This window comes from Galeopterus variegatus, unplaced genomic scaffold (assembly GCF_000696425.1).
Source record: "Galeopterus variegatus unplaced genomic scaffold, G_variegatus-3.0.2 Scaffold5283, whole genome shotgun sequence".
Lineage (NCBI taxonomy): Eukaryota > Metazoa > Chordata > Mammalia > Dermoptera > Cynocephalidae > Galeopterus > Galeopterus variegatus.
In genome coordinates, this window is record NW_007731394.1 from 118,815 (window position 1) to 144,292 (window position 25,478).

At 35.3% G+C, this 25,478-nt stretch overlaps 1 protein-coding gene across 1 annotated transcript in view; it reads left to right on the forward strand.

Annotated features, from left to right (window-relative positions):
* The window catches only part of LOC103604609 (dachshund homolog 2-like), a 59,950-nt gene that overhangs the window by 21,794 nt on the left and 12,678 nt on the right, over positions 1–25,478 (forward strand). The window contains exon 2 of the mRNA XM_008589177.1: positions 24,957–25,115. Coding sequence (XP_008587399.1) covers positions 24,957–25,115 — 159 coding nt within the window. The remainder of the gene's footprint in view (positions 1–24,956; positions 25,116–25,478) is intronic.

Consider the following 25,478-nt stretch of genomic DNA (forward strand, 5'->3'; position numbering starts at 1 on the left):
TAGAGGTAAAACAGTTATAATAAACAAATCTGTGATAAGTTTCAACTTACAAACTTCTATGGAAAACATGAAATTTTTTGCTGTGATTTACTACTGCAAAGTCAGTCACAGCTGTTCTTATCAATGACTTTATTTGGATCACTTTTAACTTGAAAGATAAGCTTTGTCTCAGTAAAGGCAGTATTAATTCAGGGAAATTCAGGTATTAGGCATAGTAAGTAACAAATAGGTGATCATAGAGTGTTTAGGTGATCATACAGAATTTGGAGAAAATTCAAACAACTGAGAGCACTGAAGGGTAAGATGCTTTGACAAGCTGCTGATAGTTTTGCTAGCATGTGTCAGAGTAGATGGAAGAGGCCAGTGATGGGTGTTTGGTGAGTAGATACAAAGCTAGAAGGAATTGGAACAACATAAACCAAACTAACAGGATCTGGATATTTCAGAACAAAAGTTAAGTAATGGTTGAAATGGGGAGTCTTAGTCTGTTTTGTGTTGCTATAACAGAATACCTGAGACTGGGTAATTTATAAGGAAAAGAGGTTTATTTGGCTTACAATTCTGGGACAGCTGCATCTGGCATGGGCCTCAGGCTGCTTCTACTCATGGTGGAAAAGTGGCAGGCAGCTGGCAGGTACAAGCAGATCACATGGCGAGAGGAAGCAAGAGAGAGAGAGCAAGAGAGAGAGAGAGAGAGGTGCCCAGGGTCTTTTTAAGCAACAAGCTCTCACGGGAACTAATAGAACGAGAACTCACTCATTAATCCCCCCTCCTCCAGGGAGAGCATGAATCCATTCATGAGGGATCCACCCCCATGACTCAATCAGTTTCCCACACTGCCACATTGGAGATCAAATTTCCACATGAGTTTTGGAGGGGACAACACATCCAAACTCCATCATGAGGTCATTGGAAATCTGTGGAAAGTCATGATATTGCATGTAAAAGAGGATTAAATAGAATAAAACCCAGGGATGCTGGATTAGAATGGTCAATAAAATAAGCAAATAAAAAAATATGCGAGAACAAGTGTAGGCATACCTATATTCTTTACCTATTTGTAGAAGCACTCATAGAATCTCATCATGTCTTAGTTGAACTCAATTATACAAATTATGCTGAATTAAAATAATCCTAAAGATAGGAATGAAACATAAGTTAGAAATGAAACAGCCAGAGAGTGTGCACAGTGCCCTGCAGTCCCACTAAGGCCCACCATTGCATGGGCATATCAACAGGCCAACCACCAGAGGGACCTGGTGAGTGCTGGACCAGTGGGTAGCTAGCTGGAGTGGGAGCCCATTGAGAGCCAGGCTCCATGACCACCAGTCTCTGCAACAGTGCCCTTCTCCTGCCAGCTTCTATCAGGCAGTGGTGGAACCATGCCTGCAGCGCTGCCTAAGGACACCCTGTCACAGGCAGCCATGCCTGTGCCCTCCCACACTGCATATTGGTCACATTGCTGTCATGACCGGTGCTGCTTTGGAGCCCCCAGCATGAAGCAGTGTGTTCTGTGGAGAACAGCAGATACTCTGTCCTTGGGAGATGATAAAGATGGGGAGGGCGATGCTGAAGACACAGTGCTGGACTTCCAGGAAGATGGCAGACTAGAAGTGCCCAGGGCTCATTCCTCCACTAGAAAAAGATCGAAATGGGCCCACCACCACTCCTGCTGCAAATGCTGGAGCCATTATCTGGTTCTAGAGACATCACCCATTGCAGAGCAGCTCCCCATAGAGCAGCAGTCTTTCAGGTGGCCTGTCACTTCAGCTGCTAACTCTGCAGATATGAAGGAGGCAGCTACAACCACCACTGCCACAGCCACAAGTTAACCCTGCTGCCACCAAGGACAGTGCAGAGACAAGGGAGGCAGTTACAGCCACCAGTGCCACTGCTGTTCCCACAAGGTAAACTCACTGCTGCCATAGACATTGCAGATGCAAGGGAGGTGGCTACAGCCACCAGTGCTGCTGCTGCCATGACAAGGTAATCCCACTGCCATTGTAGACACTACAGATGCAAGGGAGGCAGTTGTAGCCATAGGCACTGCTACTACCCTCATGAGGTATCTCCACTGTTGCTGCAGATATGGCACACATGAAGGAAGTGGTTGAGGCTGACAGTGTCCCTGCTGCCCCAACAAGGTGACCACACTGATGCTGCAGACACCAGAGAAGTGAGGGAGTAAGTTGCAGCCACTGCCACCACTACCACCAGCACAAGGTAATCCTGCTTCCACTGTAGACACACTAACTACACGGGCTGCCACTGTGGACACCACAGCCAAGGAGGAGGCTGCTGCAACTGCCATTGCTGCAGTTGCTGCCATGACTGGTACTGTCAGGAAGCCACTATCACTGTGCAAGCAGCCCACAGCTACTGGAGCCAATGCTGCCACGTGGGCAGCCTACCAAAGCCACCTCCACAGCCACTACCACTGCAAGAGTGGCCTGCTACCACAGCAGTAGCCACAGCAGCCACTGCCACTGTGCAGGTGGATCACCGAACACTCAACTACATTGACACAAGGAGGGTCACCAGCAAGGTCTGGGGAAGGAGAGTAATAGAAGAAGCAACTTCTATACCAGATGACCAGAAATCAATGTAGAGTTACTAGAAATATGAAAACACAAGAAAACCTGAGTCCAACAAAGGAGCACAATAACTCTCAAGTTCCAGACCCCATAGAGCAGGAAAATCTTGAAATGACTGAAACAGAATTCTGAGTAAAACTCTTAAGGAAACTCAATGAGATATAAGAAGACACAGTTAAATGACACAATGAAATGAGCAGAGCTCTCCAGGATATGAAGGAGGAAATTTACAAAGAGATTAATATTTTAGAAAAGAATGTGGAACTCATGGAACTGAAGTCATTCAATGAAATAAAAAACACAACTGAGAGCTTAAGCAGCGGGCTAGAGCAAGAAGAAGAAATAGTTTCTGATCCTGAAGACAATCTCTTTGAAATAACTCAGATAGACCAAAAAAAAAAGTATTAAAAAATATGAAGAAAATCTGAGAGATAGCAGGCAACCTTAAGTGCACAAACATCTGAATCATGGGTATTCCTGAAGGGGAGGTGAAAGGAAAAATTGCTGAGAACATATTCAATAAAATAATAGCAGAAAATTTCCCAGGTATAGAGACAGACATGTACCTTCAATTCAGGGGCCTCAAAGATCCCCAAAAAGATTCAATCCCAAAAGATCCTTTCCAAGACACATTACAGTCAAACTGTCAAACTTGACACTGAGAAAAGTGTCAAGTCACCTATGAGGGAGCTCCTATCAGGCTAACAGCAGACTTCTTAACAGAAACTCTACATGCCAGAAAAAAATGGGATGATATGTTCAAAACACTAAAAGAATAAAACTGCCAGCTGAGAATACTGTACAAAGCAAGACTATCTTTCAGAAGTGTTGAAAAATAGTGTTTTTCCCAGACAAACAAAAACTGTATGAGTACATCAACATAGAGCCAGCCCTGAAAGAAATTCTCAGGGGAGTCCTGCATCTGGAATCCAAAAAACAATAATCACTACCATGAATACACAAGAAAGAATAAAACCCACTGATAGAGCATATGTGTAAATGAGAAAGAGAAAGAAACTAGACCTTGCCCTTACAAAATCAAGTAAACACTGAAAATAAACAATAAAAGGGAAAGAAATAAGCAAAAGATATTTAAAATTTCCAAAGGAAAATCAATAAAATGCCAAAATTAAGACAATACCTTTCATTCACCTTTAGCTCCCTCCAATAAGTGAAAACATGTGGTATTTCTTTTTCTCTGCCTGACTCGTTTCACTTAATATTATTCTTTCAAGGTCCATCCATGTTGTTGCAAATGGCAGTATTTCATTCGTTTTTATAGCTGAGTAGTATTCCATTGTGTAGATATACCACATTTTCCGTATCCACTCATCCGATGATGGACATTTGGGCTGATTCCAGCTCTTGGCTATTGTGAAGAGTGCTGCAATGAACATTGGGAAACAAGTATACCTTCGACTTGATGATTTCCATTCCTTTGGATATATTCCCAGCAGTGAAATAGCTGGGTCATATGGTAGATCAATCTGCAACTGTTTGAGGAACCTCCAAACCATTTTCCATAGGGGTTGCACCATTATGCATTCCCACCAACAATGTAAGAGAGTTCCTTTTTCTCCGCAACCACACCAGCATTTATCTTTCAGCATCTTTTGGATTTTGGCCATCCTAACTGGGGTGAGATGGTATCTCAGTGTGGTTTTGATTTGCATTTCCCGGATGCTGAGTGATGTTGAGCATTTTTTCATATGACTGTTGGCCATTTGCATATCTTCTTTAGAGAAATGCCTACTTAGCTCTTTTGCCCATTTTTTAATTGGGTTGCTTGTTTTTTTCTTGTAAAGTTGTTTGAGTTCTCAATATTCAACTACATTGTATATTGACAAAATAAAAATAATAATAATAAAAAAGACAATACCTTTCAGTACCAACCCTCAAGGTAAATGGATTAAAATCCCACTCAAAAGACACAGACTGTCTGATTGGATTAAAAAGCTAGACCCAACTATATGCTGTCTACAGGAGATTCACCTCACCTGTAAAGACATACACAGACTAAGAGTGAAGAGATGGAAAATACATACCATGCAAATAGAAATATAAAACAAACAGTAGTAGTTATTCTTATAATGGGTAAAATAGACTTTAAACCAAAAACTATAAAAAGAGACAAAGAAAGTCACTATATAAAAGCAAAGGGATCTTTCCAGCAAGAAGACATAACAGTAATAAATATTTATGCACCCAACATTGGAGCACCGAGATATATAAAGCGAACATTATTAGACCTAAAGAAAGAAAAAAACCCCAATACGATAATAGTTGGGGACTGCACCCTTCTCACAGTGTTGGACAGATCATCTAGGCAACAAATCAACAGAGAAACACAGGATTTGAACCATACTTTAGACCAATTGGAATTGGCAGATACCTACAGCACATTTCATTCAACAACTGCAGAATATACATTCTTCTCATCAGCACATGGAACATTCTTCAGGATAGACCACATATTAGGTCACAAATCAAGCTTCAACAAATTTTTAAAAATTGAAATCACTTTAAGTATCTTCTCAGATACCAACAGATTAAACTACAAATCAGTAATAAGCAAAACTGTGGAAACTATGCAAACATGTGGAAATTAAAGAACATACTCCTTAATGACATACGGGTCCAGGAAGAAATTAAACAGGATATCAAAGACTTTCTTGAAACTAATGAAAATAAAGATGCATCATACCAAAGCCTGTGGGATACTGCAAAAGCAACACTACGAGGTAAATGTATTGCAATAAACACCTATATCAAAAGAATAGAAAGATTTCAAATAATCATCTTAACACTACACCTCAAAGTACTAGAAAAACAAGAACAGTCCAATCCAAAGTTAGTAGATGGAAAGAAATAATTAAGATCAGAGCAGAACTAAATGAAATAGACACCCAAGAAATGATACATAAAATTGATGAAATAAAAAGTTGTTTTTTCAAGAAGATAAACAAAATAGACAAAATATTAGGTGGGCTAATTAAAAAAGAAGAGAGAAAACCCCAATAACAAATATTGCAAACAAAAAAGGAGACATCACAACCAATTCCACAGAAATACAAAGTATCATTACAGACTATTATAAACAGCTATATGCCAACAAGTTTGAAAACCTGGAGGAAGTGGTCAAATTTCTGAACACATACAAACTACCTAGACTGAATTCAGAAGAAAGAGAAAACCTGAACAACAACAACAATAAAAGGAAAACCTGAACAGACCAAAAATAAGCAATGAGATTGAAGCACTAATGAGCAGTCTCCCAACAAAAAAAAGCCCTGGACTGGATGGCCTTATTGCTCATTTCTACCAAAGCTTTACAGAAGAATTAATACCAGTTCCCATCAAACTATTCCAAAAAACTGAAACAGAGATCATTCTCCCAAACTCATTCTATAAGGACAGCACCACCCTGATACCAAACCCAGACAAACATACAACAAAAAAAGCAAACTATAGGCCAATAACTTTGATGAACATAGATCCCAAATCCTAAATAAAATATTAGCAAATAGAATGCAGTAACACATCAAAAAGATTATACATCATGATCAACTGGGATTCATCCCAGGGATGCAAGCATGGTTGAACATATGCAAATCAATACATATGATACACCACATCAACAAAATCAAGGATAAAGACCATAGGATTATCTCAATTGACAGAAAAAGCACTCGACTAAATTCAGTATCCTTCATGGTAAATAAAGACTCTCAGTAAGTTAGGCATACAAGGAAAGTATCTTAACACAATAAAAACCATATATGACAAGCCCACTGCCAATATCATCCTGAGTGAATAGGAATAAGACAAGGATGCCTATTCTCACCACTTTTATTTAACATAATATTAGAAGTACTATCCAGAGCAATCAGGCAAGAGAAAGAAATAAAGGGCATCCAGATTGGAAAAGATGAAGTCAAATTGTCCCTGTTTGTAGATGACAAATTCCTATACATAGACAAGCCTAAACACTCTACTAAATAACTCTTAGAATTGATAAATTATTTCACTAAAGTCGCAGGACACAAAATCAACACACAAAAATCAGTAGTGCTTGTATACTCCAACAACAAACTAGCAGAAAAGAAATCAAGAAAGCTAGCCCATTCATAATAGTCACACACACACACACAAAATTTAAAAACCTATGAATAAATTTAACCAAAGAGGTGAAAGATCTCTACAATGAAAAACACAAACTACTGTTGAAAGAAATTAAAGAGGACACTAAAAGATGGAAAGACACTCCATGCTCTTGGATTGTAGGAATTAACATTGTGAAAATGTCTGTACTTCTCAAAGTGATCTAAGATTTGATGCAATCCCCATCAAAATACCAATGACATTCTTCACACAAATTGAAAAAACAATCCCAACATTCATATGGAACAACAAAAGACCCACAATAGACAAAACAATCCTGAGCAAAATAAAAATAAAGCTGGAGGCATAACACTACTGGACTTCAAATTATAGTACAAAGCTATAGTAACCAAAACAGAATGGTACTGGCATAAAAACAGACACTGGGAACAATGGAACAATAGAAATCCCAGAAATCAAACCACAAGCTTACAGCCAACTGATCTTTGACAAAGGCAACAAGAACATACATTGGGGAAAAGACTGCTTCTTCAATAAATGGTGCTGGGAAAACTGGAAATCCATATGTAGAAAAATGAAATTAGGCCTGTACCTCTTGCCATATACCAAAATCGACTCAAAACTGATTAACAACTTCAATATAAGACCTGAAACTATAACGCTTCTAGAGGAAAACATAGAGGAAATACTTCAGGATGTAGGGCTGGGCAAAGATTTTATGCATAAGACACCAATAGCACAGGCAACAAAAGAAAAAAATAAACAAACGGGGTTATATCAAACTAAAAAGCTTCTTCACAGCTAAAGAAACAATCAACAGAGTGAAAAGATAACCTACAGAATGGGAGAACATATCTGCAATCTACCCATCTGACAAGAGATTAATATCTAGAATATATAAATTGCTCAAATTTACAGCAAAAAATACAATAAAATAAATAAAATAATTAATAGAAAAATAAAATAATCCTAGATTAATATCAAGAATATTCAAATTGCTCAAGCAACTTTACAGCAAAAAATTTAAACAAACAAACAAATAAATAAATAAAATCCAATTAAAAAATGGGCAAAGGAACTGCATGGACATTTCTCAAAATAAGATGTCCAAATGGCCAACAGGTATATGAAAAAATGCTCGACGTCACTAATCATCAGAGAAATGCAAATCAAAAACCACTTTGAGATATTACGTCACCCCAGTCAGACTGGTTATTATAAAAAAGACAGAGAATAACAAATGCTCGTGAGGATGGGGGGAATGGGGAACTCTTCTGCACTGTTGGTGGGACAGTTAATTTGTACAGCCATTATGGAGAACAGTATGAAGGTTCCTCAAACTACTACAGATAGAACTGCCATATGATCAGCAATCCCACTACTCGGGATATATCCAGAGGATTGGAAATCGTCATGTCGAAAGGATACCTGTGCCTCCAGGTATATAGCATTTGATATATGGCTAGTGTGATTAACTAAATTTTCAATTTTATTTGTTTAATTAATTTAAATTTAAATGGCCATATGTGTCTAGTGACTACCATATTGCTCAGCTCAGATAAAAACTATTAAAATGGTAATTTGGCAGTTTTCAAAAAATAAGGGTGTAATCATGAAAAGTTGATTTACTGGACATATTTGCCTGACTTGATAAGCACTTATAATTAACATGCTGTTTGTTTTGAAATACTTTTATGCTGGTTTCTTATGTGAGTGAAACAAATCAAAAATTTAAAAAGTGTTTATCTTCTTGTCACACTCCTTTTAATAGAGTGGGCAAGGACATCATCACCATACTTTATTAGTACAGTTGCATATTCTAAATTTATTAATGTAGTTTTATCGTTTTCTCACAAGGAATAACAACTGAAAGGCATGCAGTGATATCATTTTCATTAAACACAAGAGATAATAACAATAATTTTCACATGGGAAAATTGAGGAAAAACTACCGATAAAGATACTGATCTTGAAAATATTTTAATTCCTGCGATAGCATCCTTAACTGAGTACACAGCATAACCATTACTGAGGTTGGAAAAAGGATGTTAGCTTTAAGCTAGTCATTGCCTAAACGTGTTAGTGGTTAGCTTTTCACTGAATTGTCATTTTCATCTAGGAAGCATAATAATAATGACAATAACAGCCTTAATATGAATATGTAAATTTTATCCTTCAAAAAATTTTTTTTTTTGCCAATCTCCAGAGATGTTTTACAGCTTGTTTATAAAGCTGTCCTTGTCTTTGCAAACTATAAAAAAGAATGCTGTTTGCAGACTATTCTCCTAAAAAAGAGAAGCTTCTTTTTATTGACTCTAAAGAGTTCTCTCGGCTTCTAGTCATGTAAAAATGAAAGCATTGCCACTCTGCCCTAAACACTGGACCTAAATTAAGGTAAAGTAGGCTTTGCATCCTCAGTGTACTCAGGTTGTAAACAGAAGCTGACATTAACTGAAAACAAGGAAGTAGGGTAAGATAGTGATTATTCGTAAAGTACACCAGGTACAGTAGCCCTGTGTGATGAGGACTTTAGGAGGTTGTGTAAAAAATAACTTTATGAAACAACTAACTCAGTTATCAGAAGTGAAAAGTGAATTCTCAACTTTTACGAAGTTCAAGAGCTTTTGGTAGTGTGTATTTGTCATTATGGTTAATTTGCACATACCTCAGTGAAGAAAAGGCCAGGGGAGCTAGGCAGAGAACACAGCTGTACAGGCGGCTCAACTAATTGCCTTTCCATCCTCAACCTCATTTATCTTCATTTCTTCCCAATTATATCAAATTATCAATAGTCTCTGTTGCATCAGAGTCTTAATCCCCTTTATTCAGGCAGCATTAGATAGTGGCAGATGAATTCTTGGAGGGAGTCAGGGTAAACAGCCATGAAATGCCACCTCTGGCAGATGGCATTTCTCACAAGAAATGTGACAAAACATTTGGAATTTGTAACTGGGCATAGGTATGAGGATGCAAGCTGTTAATATATTTTTTTAAAAGGTAATCAAGGTGGTACACAGTAAAAACATAACCCATATATTAAAGAAAAAATACAAAGGTATAGTTGTTCAAAACTCAAAAGATTAATACATTTTTAGATGGTGTATTTCCACTGAGCACTGTAGCTATGAAATCTTTTCAGGCCGTAATATTTTGTAGTAATAAGTGGCCTATTTCCATTTGAAGCAAGCTACACATGTTCTGTATTCAAAGACAAAATATCATTTATTTTTCTTTTCAATCAAATAACAGACTGTATAATATTTATAGTGTCTATAGCCAAATTGGAAATATGCTTCGAAATTAGAAAGCAAACTAAGCAGAAAAAAAGAAAACATAGTAGTGAGTAAACAATGTTTGGAAACATTTACAATTATTCAATTTTTTACTTGGTAAAGATGAGACAGAATAAGAATTCATTTTCTGGTATCATTTACAAAAATATCAATAATAGAAATCTAAATAATTTATTTTCAGTCTAACAACAAATTTGGCAATTTTGCAGAAATAACCACATAAGTATGTTTTTATGAGTTTAACTTTGAGAAGCATATGATCTATAGATATTATCACATAGATGCAATGGGTGGAATGAATGAATAAATATATAAAAACAACCTTTAAAAATAAACGTAAAATAATAAAATAAGCCACTGCAGTGTATTTTATTATCAAGTCAAAAATATTTTTAAAAGAGCTGGTGGATTTATCTATGATCTTTTCTGTAATAAAGAGAGCCCTACTTTAAGGAGTGGATATCTCTTTCCTCTTTGTCATTTACATACTGGATGCTGAATTCAATTTCATGATTGCAAATTAGACCCCTTTGGTCAGTGACTGAGAAGGGGAAAAGTGGAAAAAATGGTGGAGTTGCCTGCTCCCTTGGCATCCTAGGTTCCAGATCTCCGTGTCCTTTTCTCTTCCCCTTCTTTGGCTACACCTGGACAACTTTATCTTACAGTCATCTTCCCTCTCCTACACAGTCCTTTCCAAATTATATACCAGAAATGTTCCTTCTGATCTTAGTTTCTACAATAATTTAAATTTTTCATAGTTTATAAAATGTGCCTGAACTATCTAGACTGTAGGAAGTAAATATGTATGAATTGAGTTGCTAATTGAACATGGAAAATAATATTTTTTAGCTTTTTTTCCAAACTTGCTTTTAAGGCTCCGTAATTTGAAACCCAGTTTCCTACGGTACTCTGTATAGAGTGTATAGAGTGGCAGTTTAGTAAGTTTGTGTAAATGCATAAGTATGAATTGTCCCCACACAGATCTATCAGGAGCTCATCACAGTTTTTAAATTTAGAGCTTGGATCTGTGCTGTTTTCTGTCCTACAACTTCTGAAAAATATATATTACTACTACATTACTACTGTTGACAAGTTAATGCAAAAATATTGTAGACAAATGAAGATTTTAAGATGCTTATAGTTTGATAGTGTTATTAACTTTGAAACTACTATTATGAAATTTCAAAAAGTTAATTTTAAAATTTAGCACACAGACTTCGCTTTCAGCTCCAGGCATAGGTAATATATTGTTTTTTTCCTAATGTATTCATCATGCCAGATTGTCATCCTTGGAAGTGAAAGTCAGCATATTGGCCAAAAGCACCAGACAGTCTTTGGCTATGTCTTTGCTACCTTTGTTGTACTGCCATCCCTAGTAAGCTGAGCCTGTGTGGTGTGCCAGTGCATATTTAACCTTTCATCTTTACAGGCAGTCTCAGCTTAATGGTGGTTGTGTGTTGGGATTTGGGACCCTGTGGACAGTGGATAATCTCATACTAAATAATATTATGCAACTGAATCAAGACTCATATGCAAAAGAATATGTAGTCTGATAATTCTCAAGATTTTAAAAAACACATGTTTAGGCAAAATAGACTCATTTGTTTACATTTTACCCTCCTCTCTGATCACACCGTACATATGGTGAAGAGACCAATTTAAAGAATTTAATGACAGAAAAAAAAAAAAAAACTAGGGCCAAATATATATATTTCTATACAGTTTTATTCCTTCCTTATAATACTGAATATAGGTTATGTAGGAAAGCTTTACTAAATAGACTAAAATTGGTAAATTAAATAGCAAAAAAAGAGATAATAATTGTCATCATTTGAAATAAATTTCTATTTCTATTTTATAGTGAATAATAAAAAAGATTCAATGACAGCAAAAGTTTACATTTTTTTAAAAAAGCAGATATTTTAAGTTAATGTCTCTCCTCCAAGTCTTACTGAATTTTATAACTGAATATTGAAACATAACTGAATGATTCTAAAACTTTTCCAACTATATCAATTCCTCCTAAAAAGCTAAAAGTTGTTAAAGATAACTAAGGGTCAGTCAGCCATTAGTGCAGAATATAAAATCATATTTTGGAAACATCTGCCTATTACGTGTGTGTGTGTGTGTGTGTGTAGAAAAAAATGTGGCTAAATTATTAATGTATTAAATACCTTTATGCAATGTTTGATTTTTTTCTTTGGAAAAAGTATTCAAAGGAAAAATCTGGAATCAGAACAAATTATCAGACATTACTTTTTTACTACTCTGCTTATGGTGTATTTAATGGCCATTTGGAGAGTAAATCAGTGTTTCTCCTTGATCACTTGAAAATTTGGTGCATATCTTAACAACACTCATCATTTTTCTCTTTAAAAAACTTTTAGTGGCTTTTCCAACTAGTGAATTTATTTTAATTATTGAATCCATAATGACTCATTTTCCTAGGTTTAAAAAACAGGACATTTCTTTATCTAGGATCAGTTCAGAGGGAGTGGAGACCATGCCTATCACATGGAGAAATATATGTATGTGTCTGACTTTGTTCTGTCATGCTTGATATAATTTTCTTGAATTTGTTTCTTTATGACATGGTAAGCTTATAATATCGAAAGAGTGCAACTACAAAAAGGATGTGCTTTTTTTTTTGTCAAGAAAAGCAATCTTATTTCTAATGTCTGTCTAGTACGGTACACGAAAAATAACATCAGCTGGTTAAAAAGAGGGTTAAGTTCTCTCTACTTATGGCATTTTTATTGTATTGTGAATTGAAAATATTTGCATTACTTTAAGCCCATGGCTTTTAGTATTTTTTTCTGATGATTAAACAAGTGTTGGCAATCATATTGGATGCAGTAATGCTGTCTTTCCACTTAAGTTATCTTTTTCAGTTGTGGCATTAGGCCTTCTAAGTTCTGTTCTCTTTTCAGTGATTGACTTCCAAGAAATTCCATTATGTTTTCCACTCTTTTTTCTCTTTAGGCATCAACTTGGCCTTTTTCCTTCTGCTTTGCAGCCTCACCCTTGTTTTAAAAAGATAGAGAAAACACTACCCACAGGTGGTCTCACATCATTTATATTTTTTGAAGATTTCCTTTTAAAAGAGGGACCCGAATAAGAAAGTAGCTTTCCTGCCTGCTTTCAATAACGGGGTTTCTTTTTGACAGCCTTCCCACTTCATAACTCACAGGTCTGCACACCACAGATTTCAGTCTAGACAAGCAAGCCTGTCTTTGAATCTATCACTCTCTTGATTCTCTTCACTGAAGTGCCTCATTTTGTTCCTCTCAGTCTTAACACACTTTCACAATCAAAGCCTCTCTTAAGAGCACTTATGTCAATATGCCTCCTATAAGCAACAGTGGAGTATAGTGGTTTAGTGTGTGTGTTTTATAGCCTTTCTTGGTTCAATTCCTTACTGGTGGTATGAGCTTGGGCAAATTACTCAGTCATTTTGAGCCTCAGTTTTCTCTATAAAATGTGTCTATTTATAGTACCTTCTACATAGGGGTGTAACAGTGAGTTTAACATTTTTCTGGCACATAGTAAGTGTTCAATTAATGTTATTCCCACAGGTATTTGACTTGTATGTTGTAAATTTTTCAAAGTAGTGGTCTGAAAGTGATAATTGTAGTTTTAATTACTCAACATAGTGATGAAGTCCATTTATGATACCATCAGCAGCAGCTCACAAGTCTCAGTGTAACAGAAATGAAAGATTCATTTCTTATATCTGTAGGCACTAAAAATCCAGAACTCATAAATGTTTCTTCAAAAATCTATAATTCTTAAGTACTAATACTTTGATTCTATAATTATTCGTATCCCTTGTACTCCATTTCCTCCTTCCTTTTTTTTTTTTGATTTTTTAAAAAACTGTGTTTCTGTACCTGCTCTTCTTTCCACCTGGAAGAGATTTTGGTGTATTTACTTTATTGCCTCAGCTTAACAAAATATGTTTCTTTACCTTTTCATTCGTATCCTAGATTCTGCCTTGTACTTCAGTTTATCATATTTTGCCCAGTTTTATAGCTTTCTGTAAATTTGGGTCTACTGATATTGTCTTTATTTGGGTAAAGTTATGATTTTTTTTCCTGTTGAAAGTTTCCTTTTCTCTTAGCATTTTGCACTTTTATGTTGCCTGCCTTCTTTCCTCTCCTGTCTTTTATTATATTTTGTGTTCATTTTTTAGTGACATAAAAAAAATTGAAAAGAGTTATTCTCCATTTTTTCTATCAAAATTCTTGTCATTTTAGTGCTTATTTCATCTTAATATGTTATTCTTTCATATGGCTCTTCTTTTAAGAAGTCCTAGGGTTAGTAGCCACTTTCAGACAGCCAAACCCAGTCTCCTCTGTACAGAGAGGGAAAGAAAAAAAGAACCATCTGCTTCTCCTTTCCCAAGAGGAGACCAGGCTATGCATCGTTGTTTAGATCTCACTTACTCTCTTTAATACACCCACTTGTTTTATAAATATATGTATGTTTATGTGTGTGTATGTATGTATATGATGATAAACTTTCTGAGATGCCCACTATTTTCTTTATCTGCTTCTTGTTTCTGCCTCTGAAACAAGTTTGATTTAGCTAATATGATACCTTTTAAAAAAGTTTGAAGTATAGATTTATATATTCAAAGGGATTTTATTGTATAATTATCAATAGATTCCTTCACCTACATTGTGACAGGCATATTTTTTAAGTATGACTGACTGACGGACAGATTGGGAATTGCTGAATTAATGGGCACATTTCAAATCCTTGGCAATGCTTGGAAGTAATTACATGTGCTGAATCACTTGATACATTGTTGGAAGTAGCCCAGTAAAGCCATATCTGGAGTTCTCCATTTTCAATGCTTTAACATACCTGATTATACAGTTTATGTTAAGAGCAATATGTTAAAATGCACGTGGCCATGCAAATAAATGTGCTAACTGCAAAAATAATGGGGTTTTGCCTTTGTGAATTGTTTATTTAATTCTTGGGGTCACTAGTGGTCTTCATCATCTTGTGTTGGTAATATTGTTAAAAAAATATTTATCTTATGGACAAGTTAATGAAGTTAATAACTAAAAATGTTTTACTTTGTCTCATATTCTAAAATAATTTAATTTATAATAGATTACACTTGTTTAGCGCTTAATATGTACAAATATTTTGCTAAGTGTTTTACATGTTCTTTCTAATTTAATCCTTACAAAAACCATAGGATATGTAGATAATATTATACCCATATTACATATTAGGAAACGGAGACTCAAAGAGCTTTACTATCTGTTCCAAAACCCAAAGGAGCTAGAATTCCATCCCAAGTCTGTCTCATGCCCTTTCCACTATGCTATTATGATTTTGGGAGGATACAGTCCTTCCATGTCTATTTTGCATTTGTTACTATCTGCCACTTTATTTCATAGACCTTTGCCAGTTGACAACTGCCAGTCAAATAAGATCACTCTAACCTTACCACTTCAAGACATACAATTAGATAGGCTAAAATCTCAACCAGAAAATTTGTCATGTAAGTAATAATTAACTCTCACCATTTGCTACAAAAAATCATAATGACTTCATTTCAATTTATTGGGCAAAATTAATTCTATTGTCTAGAGACTACTTTATAGTTCCCCTAAATAAATTCTGATACTTGTAAGGATTACAGTGACAGGAAAGTATTTATACTTGTAAGGATGATATTAATTTGTGTGTATTTTGTCCACTGAGGGAACAAAAAGACAGAGAAGATGCATTATTCTGCCCCATTGTGCGTGGCCAGTCTTGTCCTTTGCTTTTTGATCTAATTCATTAGCTTCAAAAGCATGGCTTATTTGGTAAAATTAACAGTGTAAAAGAAAAAGTATTTAAATTATGTTATTGGTAGGTTTTTAGACTATAGATTTAGTAAGAAGGAAGATGAAAAATAAGGGCTGTGAAAATGTAACATAATGAATGTGTATTTTGAGAGAATTTCTGATTGATTATGAAAAGAAATTTGAATTTGTGCCCTTTTTTACATTTTTTTTTCATTTTTCTTTTGTTCATTTAAGGCACTTGTCTGAAAGCTTTTTCTCATGTGCCCCATCAGGTAAATAATGAACACGCTCCCTTAGTATGCCTAAGCTGAATTATGAGCTATATACATGTCTTAATATAAGTATACAAGATAGAAATTAAATGGTGAGACCAAGTTTAAAAAACAGGATATTTTTAATTTTTATTTTTTATTATTAGCATATTCATTATTACAAATTGTGATTTTTTTCTTTATGCCCTTTTAATGTATTTTATTTATTAGTGATATAAAACCTTTAGACAAGTACTGTATATTGTTAGCATCGGTGAGAGAAATGTGACTAATAGGTCAAATTTAATGACCTTTACAACACCTTTACCTCTTAATGAAAGTAACAAAGAATTCCTACAAGGGGTAGGAAAAGTATCAACTCTGCTATCTTACTGCTCTTGTCCTGTGCTTGCATTATTAGCTTCAGTCTGAGGTTGTGTGGTGCTATCCACTTAGTAAGAGTTAATAGAATTAAAAATAAATAGTTTATAAATCCACTCAATTGGGCATACATAGAACACATCGCAATGAGGTCAGAATAAATGAAAGGCTAGGGCTGCCAATGGCCAGCCACTTGCCCTGTGAGAACTCCCTCTCTTCCTTTGGGATTCCTCTAATTCTTGACTGGTGAGGGCATCAGTGATGATAGATATCTTAAATATTAGTGAAAAATAATGTTGTACTTACTTTTTAATTAAAATATAAAATAGAAATCAAAACTCTGATATCTTGTTCTGTCTTCATAGACCATCTTTTGTATTTTCTGGGGCATGCATACCTTACTTTAGAGACCTCCAATTTGAGGTATATTGCACAAGCACGTATGTCACAGCTTATAAATTCTAGGAACTAGCTCTTTAAAGTGAATCCTTAGCATGTATTCTCAGCAGTTGATGTTCAATATTTCAGAAATATGATGAAAAGGGGAAGGGATAGATGGTGGTGTTATATGATTATTTACTGCAAAGTGACTTGATAATATGTTTACCATTTAGACAGACTGTATGCTATTAAGGATGACGGGAATAACTCAAATTCACATAAGAAAATGCTGTCACTGGCTTGAACTTATATTAGTTTTTGAGGATCTTTTAACTTGAGATATCCTAGCAAGACATGAATTTAAACTTCAAAAAAGTGTCTTGTCACACACACATAAAAGTCTTCTTTACTAGCCATAGCACATAGCTTATATGGAATTGAAGGATATATATGCATATATTATATATATATAATTAAATATATATTATTATATATTGCATTACATTTATATATATAACATATATATAAATATTTAATTTGCTCCAGAAAACACAACATAATACCGAGGTAAATATGAAGACTGTTTTAAAATCTGTGGGGTTCATAGGAGAGCGATTAAGATAAGTTTATCATTTGGAATTGCACAATAATGGCAGATAAAACCCCATTTTCTTCTTGTTTAGAGAAAATTTCCTTTTAACCAGAGTATTTTTCAAGTTATGCCAACTAACAGTTTGCAAGAGTTTATTCAACCCTGTCATCACACTCAGCAGGTCATTTAGGATTGCACTGTGCCTTCATTATATGTGATTTAATTCCCTATACGTATAAACTAATCTTTGACACTCAATAATGCGATGTTCAGGTTTTAGCCACTGTGCCTTAAAATTACATGCAGGGAATACTTACGTCATGCTGCATTTTAATTTAGAAACAAATGTACTGGGACTTTGTTTGAGTTTTACATTTACTTAGTGAAACATGTCAGCATAATTCTTAGAAAGATGTATGAGTCAGGTGCAACTTATTTGAGTAAGCCTATGGTGAATACTTAATTTTTAATTATAAAGTATACTTTTAATCAATGAGTTCCTAGTAAATCCAGAAATTGAATTTTTCACAATTAATTTTTGAAACTTTAGGCTTGACTCCAGGTCCTGTAGGATGATGGTAACGATAAAAGTGTAGTTTGTTTAGGTTTTTTGTTTGCTTGTTTGTTTGTTTGTTTGGCTATTAGAGTGATGCTCATACATCAATACAACAACAGTTGTACATACAGTATTTTAGTCCATTCACCACACTCTCTCAGGGTCTAAGAACACTCTTTGGAATCCTTTGAGCAGTGTTTATTTTATGTAAATATTTTGGTCATGGAACCAAGATATTCTCTTTTTGCTTCCTAGATACTCCTCATCTCAGTTTTTTTTTCTACTTTCCAATTGTCCTTTCTGATACTCCACCTTCATTATTTTTGATTTTGATAGTTTATTTTGACAGCAACGACAGGGTCAATTGGAGTAGTAGAACCTAGTGGCAGGAAATTCAGTTAAGAGGCTCTTGGGATAGTATAAGTGAGAGATTAATGAAGGTCCCAATGAAGGCAGTGACAGTGGGAATGGAATGGAAACCAATGTAAAGCTCATTCCAGAGAATCTGGCCACTTTAGCAGGCAGTGAAGGGTAAAGAGATGGCAATGCTTAGACTGAGAGATCTTTGAGAGCAAGGGCTCTGTCACTCATCTCTGTATTCTCAGTACCTGAGAATAGCACCTGACACATGTTAAGAACTCAAAAAATTTTAGTTGAAATAATTGAATTATGCTACTAACAGATATATGTAATAAAGGAGCAAGATTTTTGGCTACAAATTGGAGTGGGGGAGAAAGGGGGAGGGGGAGGGAGGTTGGGGATAATTGGGTGGGGGACATGGGGGACAAATGCAATTTGTGGTAATGGGTATGCTGCCAATATGAATCTGGCCCTCGCATCATGGGCACAAGGGGTGACAATCAGCTTTGTATCTCATGAATACTCGTAATAAAAAAATAAATTAAAAAAAGTAGATTTCTTCCATTTAATTATGTTTATTCAGTTTGGGATATGCTGAATTGAAAATGCTATAGATATCTTTATTTTTAAATTGTTTTAAATATACTAATTTGTGACTTATCGTACTGTAAAATAGCACTAATATAACTTCCTGCAAAGAAAATGATCAATATCTGCACTGCCCAATATGGTAGTCACTAGCGATATGTTGCTTTTGAGCACTTGAAATGTGACTAATGCAACTGAGGAGCTGAATTTTTCATTTTATTCCATTTTAATTAATTAAAATTAAAATTAAATAGTGACATGTGATTAGCGACTACTGTATTGGAGAGTGCAACCCTAGAGGCTCATCAATGAGCTACTATTGTGCCTTTGATTAAACCTGAAACTGCTAGCCCATTACCCTAGGATGCGGCTGTTCCTAGGGAACATTTTAAAGCAAAAGAGAAGACAAACTGGCTAGAAGACCTCTTCAACATTTTTAGATTAATTGTTATCTATTTTCTATAGATATCAGCTCAAATTTTAGTTACAGTGCACGTATTGCATTACTGATCTGTCTGTACCATCTGGAAAGTTGCTAAAAATCAAATTAAAGCATAATGTGATAAAGTTTGTAGATTATCGCACCTCCTCATACACTTCCCTAGTTTTCCATTCATATATTGGCACTTTAGAATGTGCTAAACCCTAAATGCGTGACTCTATATGTATGTGGATGTGTATACACCCCCCCATACACATACCATATTATTTTTTAGAAAAATCAATAAACACTTTAACAATTTAATTATGACTTAAAATATTTTCCTACTGCAGAAGGCTACATGCTGTTTAGACTAATCAAACAATGCACGTTTATCTAGGATTCTAGCTAAACCACATATTCTATGACTGCGAGAACAAACTTGATTTAGGCCATATGCTACATAGACTGTTTCCCATTTGGCTGCTTGCTCTTTGCCTTATGTGTATACAATTAGTAGAGACATGATCAATTTAGATCCATATTTTCAAATAATCTGATTTATGTGTTTTGTTGTAGCTACAAAAAATTCAAAGTAAGGACAGCTGTTATCAACATATATATTTTTTATATTGAAGCTCATACTTTTGAATTTAATACTTACCTTATATTTTTTTCTCATAGGTGGCTTTTAAATTTGTGCTTTTCAATCTGTAATAGAAACTCCTGCTAACTTCAAAAGATACATCCAACTTGAGTTCAGAAAAGAGAGATCCTTTTTAATTATGATACCCTTGCATATGACTCACTTATACCTAGTTCTCAGAAACTCAAACCCACAGAAACTGTAGTTTATGCATTTACAAAAAGGATCACTGACCCCTACAGGTGGGTTATGAAGACTGATTACTAAATTATACTGATACCCTTCACTGTGATTTCAGCCAATGTTTTATTAGCTCTCTTCACTCATTCTTAACAGCAAAGTACATTAAGAAAGAGAGGGACAGTAGTCTGATAAAGTGGGAGTGCTGAGGTTAAAAATGATGTTGGGTATTTATATTTCGAGCTTTCTATTGGCTTTCTTTTATATCCATTTGAAATACTTGGCATTTTGGCTTGTAGGCTCATGTTGATTTGCTTGAAACACATCATAATTATGTTTGCCATTACTTTTCACAAACCTGACCGTAGTAAGCATTCTGTTAAGAGATGTTTCAGAAGAATGGGAGTTTGAGGATTGCTACTTAAGCAAAATTTTGGTGAATTATAACATAAAAAATTGCTTCGGTTCCTCGCTATATTATGCTCCTGCTCCTTTTCTAAATTATTATTTATATGTAAATCAGTATAAAGGCTCTCTTCATCTCTGAAATTCCATGTTTCTATTGTAGACTCCCCATGATTTACAGGTCTCTGCCTTCTGCCCACTTATCCCACAAAAACAAATTCAGCAAAAATAAACAAACTTCTGAGAACCTTAACATTTTAGAATGAGTTTTAAAGAAAAATTCTAAACTGCGAACTTAAGAGTTTTTAACAAAGGCAATAAAAGTCTGTAGGATGCTTTGTCAAATTAATATTTCCCCATAGTTTATCGTTTCATTGTTCTTACACTGACTTGAAGTAAGAATATATATTTCTATTAGTTAGGGGCTTATCAAAAATGGAAATCTCTCTAGCTTTCACATTGGTAAGGTTGGGATGGAATTAACTAATCAACTATAGTATTAATGTAGTAATAGTCTATTGATATACTCTTTATTGTCATAGCTTTAGTTTCACTAAACATTAAGCTAAAATAGTGATAAATAGTTGATATGTAAAAGCTCAAATTATTTAATTCTTGAGGATATGCTGCATTTTCTACACTAGCTTTATATACTTAGGACTGTGTTGGGTTAGGTTTATACTTAATACAAAGTTTCATGAAGTAAAGATTTAATGAGGTTTCTCTATTTTCCCAAACCCACTGGGTACGTGGCCTCTTAGACATGCCTTGTTGAAAATGCTATCCAGGTTTTCTCTTCTTTATTTGAGGAATTCCCTCACAAAGCTAGTATTGTCTAGTTCAGTGACAGGTGCACTCTCTAGTGTTATGGGCTGAATTATGTTCCCCTAAAATTCATAAATTGAAGTCCTAACCCCCACTTACTTGAGAATGTGATTGTATTTGGAGATAAGACCTTTAAGGTAATTAAGTTAAAATGAGACCTAGGGTGCGTCCTAATCTAATCTGACTGGAGTCATTATAAGAAATTAGAACACGCAAAGAGACACTAGGGTGAGCTCTCACAGAAAAAAGACCATGTGAGGACACAGGGAGAAGGCAGCCATCTGCAAACTAAGGACAGAGGTCTCAGGAGAAAACAAACCTGCCAAAACCATGATCTTGGACTTCTAACCTCGAAAACTGAGAAAATAAAATTCTTGTTGTTTAAGCTATCCCGTCTATGATATTTTTTATGGCAGTCCTAGTAAACTAACGCATTGAGAAATAGAAAGATAGATAGGATAAGAAAGGTGGATACTCCAAGCCTTCCATGTATTGGTTAAAAAAGGCTGACCCTAGATTAGATTAATAAAAATACTTTGTTAGCTTTAATGGCAGTGGATACTATTGCATCTTGGCAAAGGGACATAGGGCAATACAAAGTTTGGGGCCATCACACACTCCAGATAGAGACATAAATCAATATGTTTACACTTAAAAATAGTAAGAGTTTTAGGTCAAAAGACAAAAGTGTGTCCAGAGCATTAACACCTTCTAATCCAAATATCAAGAATGTCCCATGCTCCTCGGTCACTTGCGTCATATACAGTTGTCTTCAGAGGGTAGAACAGCATCTTATATCCATACTCAGTGAAGATGGGAGCAGCCAGAATCCACCTTCATTCTGTCATTAACACAGTAGTTAACAAAGATGAGAGTTGTTGGGAAAAGTTCATCCAAAGCTCTCATCAAAGTATACACAGAAACACTTTGGAATCCTTTAATGAGGATTTCTATTTCTATTCAAGTTTCTATTTCTGCTCAAGTTTATTTGGAATATGTGATGTATAAAACATTAGACAAATACTTAATGTACCATTTAATATTGAATGTAGACTAACAGGTTTTCAATTTATAAAATAAATATTGACATAGTCTCAGTCCTTGTATTGCTGTGTGTTATTGCTACTGGGACAGTGCAATACTATACTAATATTATATGGTATAATTTAGTGTCTTCTAAATGTATCTTTCTTTGTCAATGTTTTGCTTATCATTTTACAAATTACAATTCTGTAATGGTGAAGTAATTTATATCCTGAACATAGTGCTAAGATGATGGAGTGGTTTCATTTTTGCTCAGCAATTGATCTTTCAAAATTTTGCATTTTCTGGTATTAATCATGTTTATTGGCCCAATGTTACTATAAAGAATTCTCAATGTTGCAATGTGGTTATTTTCATCATTTATTAAGGTACTCCCTTCCCCCCACCATCCTTATTCATTACAGCATAACAATGTCTTATTGATTTTAATTGGAATTTCAAATTTGTGAATGCTAAATTATGTCAATGCACCAAACCATAAATTACCTCCTTGTTCTTAGGCAGTGACTGTACAACAGCAAACATCTGGATGAAAAGAGAAAAATTGGTGTAATCATAGGAGTACTGCATGTTCTCTATGAACATACCAAACTTCAACATGATCAAGGGAATGATTTCTGGTCCATTAAGGCAGTCTATCAAATTCAACCAAATCTCCTACCTTCTAAGATTCCATGCATGTTAACTGAATGGCTTATAGCAGGATCTGAACACTTAGCTACTTATTTCTTCTCCATTTTATTGGAAAAACTTTGTTCATATAGTCAGGGCCAGGTACCCCTCAAACTTTATGTATACTACTAGAGAATTTGGTTTTTCCTTTTGTGAAATCATCTAGTTGACTGGTCAAGACTTCCAATTTTGGATTAGAGATTAACATTGGCCACAAAAGAGCTTGAAAGAATCCTGAGGAGGAGGTAGATTCTCAGACCTGGGGTAAGAGTGAATGAATGTGTAGAAAGGTTAAAAAATCATCTCAAAGATTCTAGCAGGCAGTTTGCTTAAATAATTTTTAAATCTTGAAGGGAAATACCAATTGGGCTTGAAAACATTTCCTTGCAAAGTGTACAACTCATAAAACTACTTTTGCAAATGTGGTGTTTGAAAGAAAAAGTATGAAAATGCTTGTCCCCTTTGACCCAGAAATCCTACTTCAGGGAATTAATTGATTCTAAGGAAATAATTCAAATGAATGTTTTTATTACAAAGTAATTTACAATAGTGACAAATTTGAAACAAACTGAAAGTCTGATGTTTGATAAATTATAATATATTAACTCAGACGACTTCCATGTAGCCATGATAGCTTTGTAAATATGATACCTGAAGCAACATTGCAGAGTGTTTATTTACAATGTACAAATGGGTATCCATATGAGCAAGGTCTGGCAGGGAATTTAAAGAAGTGAACAGTGCTGAATGTTGGGAATATGAGCATGTTGATTTTTTCCTACTTATTTTTTTAAACCAGTAAATGTACATATTTTACAGAGTGCTCAAGAATCCTAAGGCCTTAACCCCACACAAAACAGGGTCAGAGTTTTTGGCAGCAGATGGGATAGTTTCAACCCAGTGGAGATGCTAATGTCACAGTCCCACCATGGCAATGAGGGAGGAAACACTGACCCCTGAACAAATGAAGCACATCAAGCAAGTAGATAGAGCTGCCCACACAACCATTTTGTTTTCTAAAGTCAGACTATCTGCTATTACAGTGATTAGAATTCAACCTCTCACTCGTCAGTTTAAAGTATTCTCTTTAAAAGAATGCCCTGGAAATCATTCTGTGGTTGCTTCCTATGTGGTTTTAAGCAATGGTTCTGCCCCTAGAGTATGCTAAGTGCCAGATGAAATATCTATGCCACTATGGATTATGGTAATATAGTAGTCTGCACTAAAGCACACTTTACATCACTCTCTAGTGTGGATGATCCAAGTAAAGTACAATTTCCAATTGGAAGCCATGTTTTCATGTTTTATCCAACTTCTGTACAAAAGTCTTCTGTGTATAAATAGATTTGCTTCTTTGACATGAATATGAGAACAAAATAAGTAATAATTCTGTTTCTTACCATGTGTTTTACATGTTACCATGCTCTTAAAAATGAGTGTTTTCTTTTTGAGGGAACAGTAGCTGTTTTTCTTTAAAATGTAGCCTATGCATGTTAGAAGTGTGGAATAAAAGGCAGAGGTGATCAGTTAGTGGTCTTCAACATATGAGTGCTTCCAAAAGCTATTCATTATGATTCCAGGTTTGTTGAGACTACCATTAAAGCAAGAGAGCCAATATTATTAGTGAGAATGCTTTATTTACTCTTCCCAGAGGTAGCTTAAATCCCTAGACTATCAAAAGTTTTTGAAGCCATCATAACAAATGAGTTACCTGTGTTCAATAATAATTTTCTAAGAGGTAGTATTAATGATTACAACCCTAAAAAGAAATTTAGAAAGCCTTCTCATAAAAAGTAATCAAATCACAATCTGTTTATATGAATATTTTTCAGGTGGAAGTGAATCCTCTTGGGATAAGGATAAGATGCAGTCTCCTCTTACTGCTCCTGGACCCCAACCTGGAATTGCTCATGCAGCCCTGGCTAGTCAGCCTGGCCTTGGGGGTGGCCCTACTCTCAATCCACTGCAGCAGAACCACCTGCTAACCAATAGTATGTATACTGTTCTCTCAAAACTGGGTATGTTGAGAAAAATACCATATAAGAGACTGTAGACCTTGGGCTGGCAGGACTTAGTCTATTTTTATTTAATAAGATTTAACATTTTGAATTCAAAAAGGGAGGTATAAAGGGACTCATTTAAACGTGTAGGACTCAGAGGGCAAAGGTAGCTTGGGAGGTCATATAGCAGAGTAAAGGTACATGGGAGACTACGTAGCACAGTTGTTAAGAATGTCAGTTGGGGGCCGGCCTAGTGGCGCACTGCTACAGTGCGCCGCTTGGGAGTGCGGCGGCGCTCCCGCCAAGGGTTCGGATCCCACATACAGACCGGTTCCCGCTCACTGGCTGAGCGAG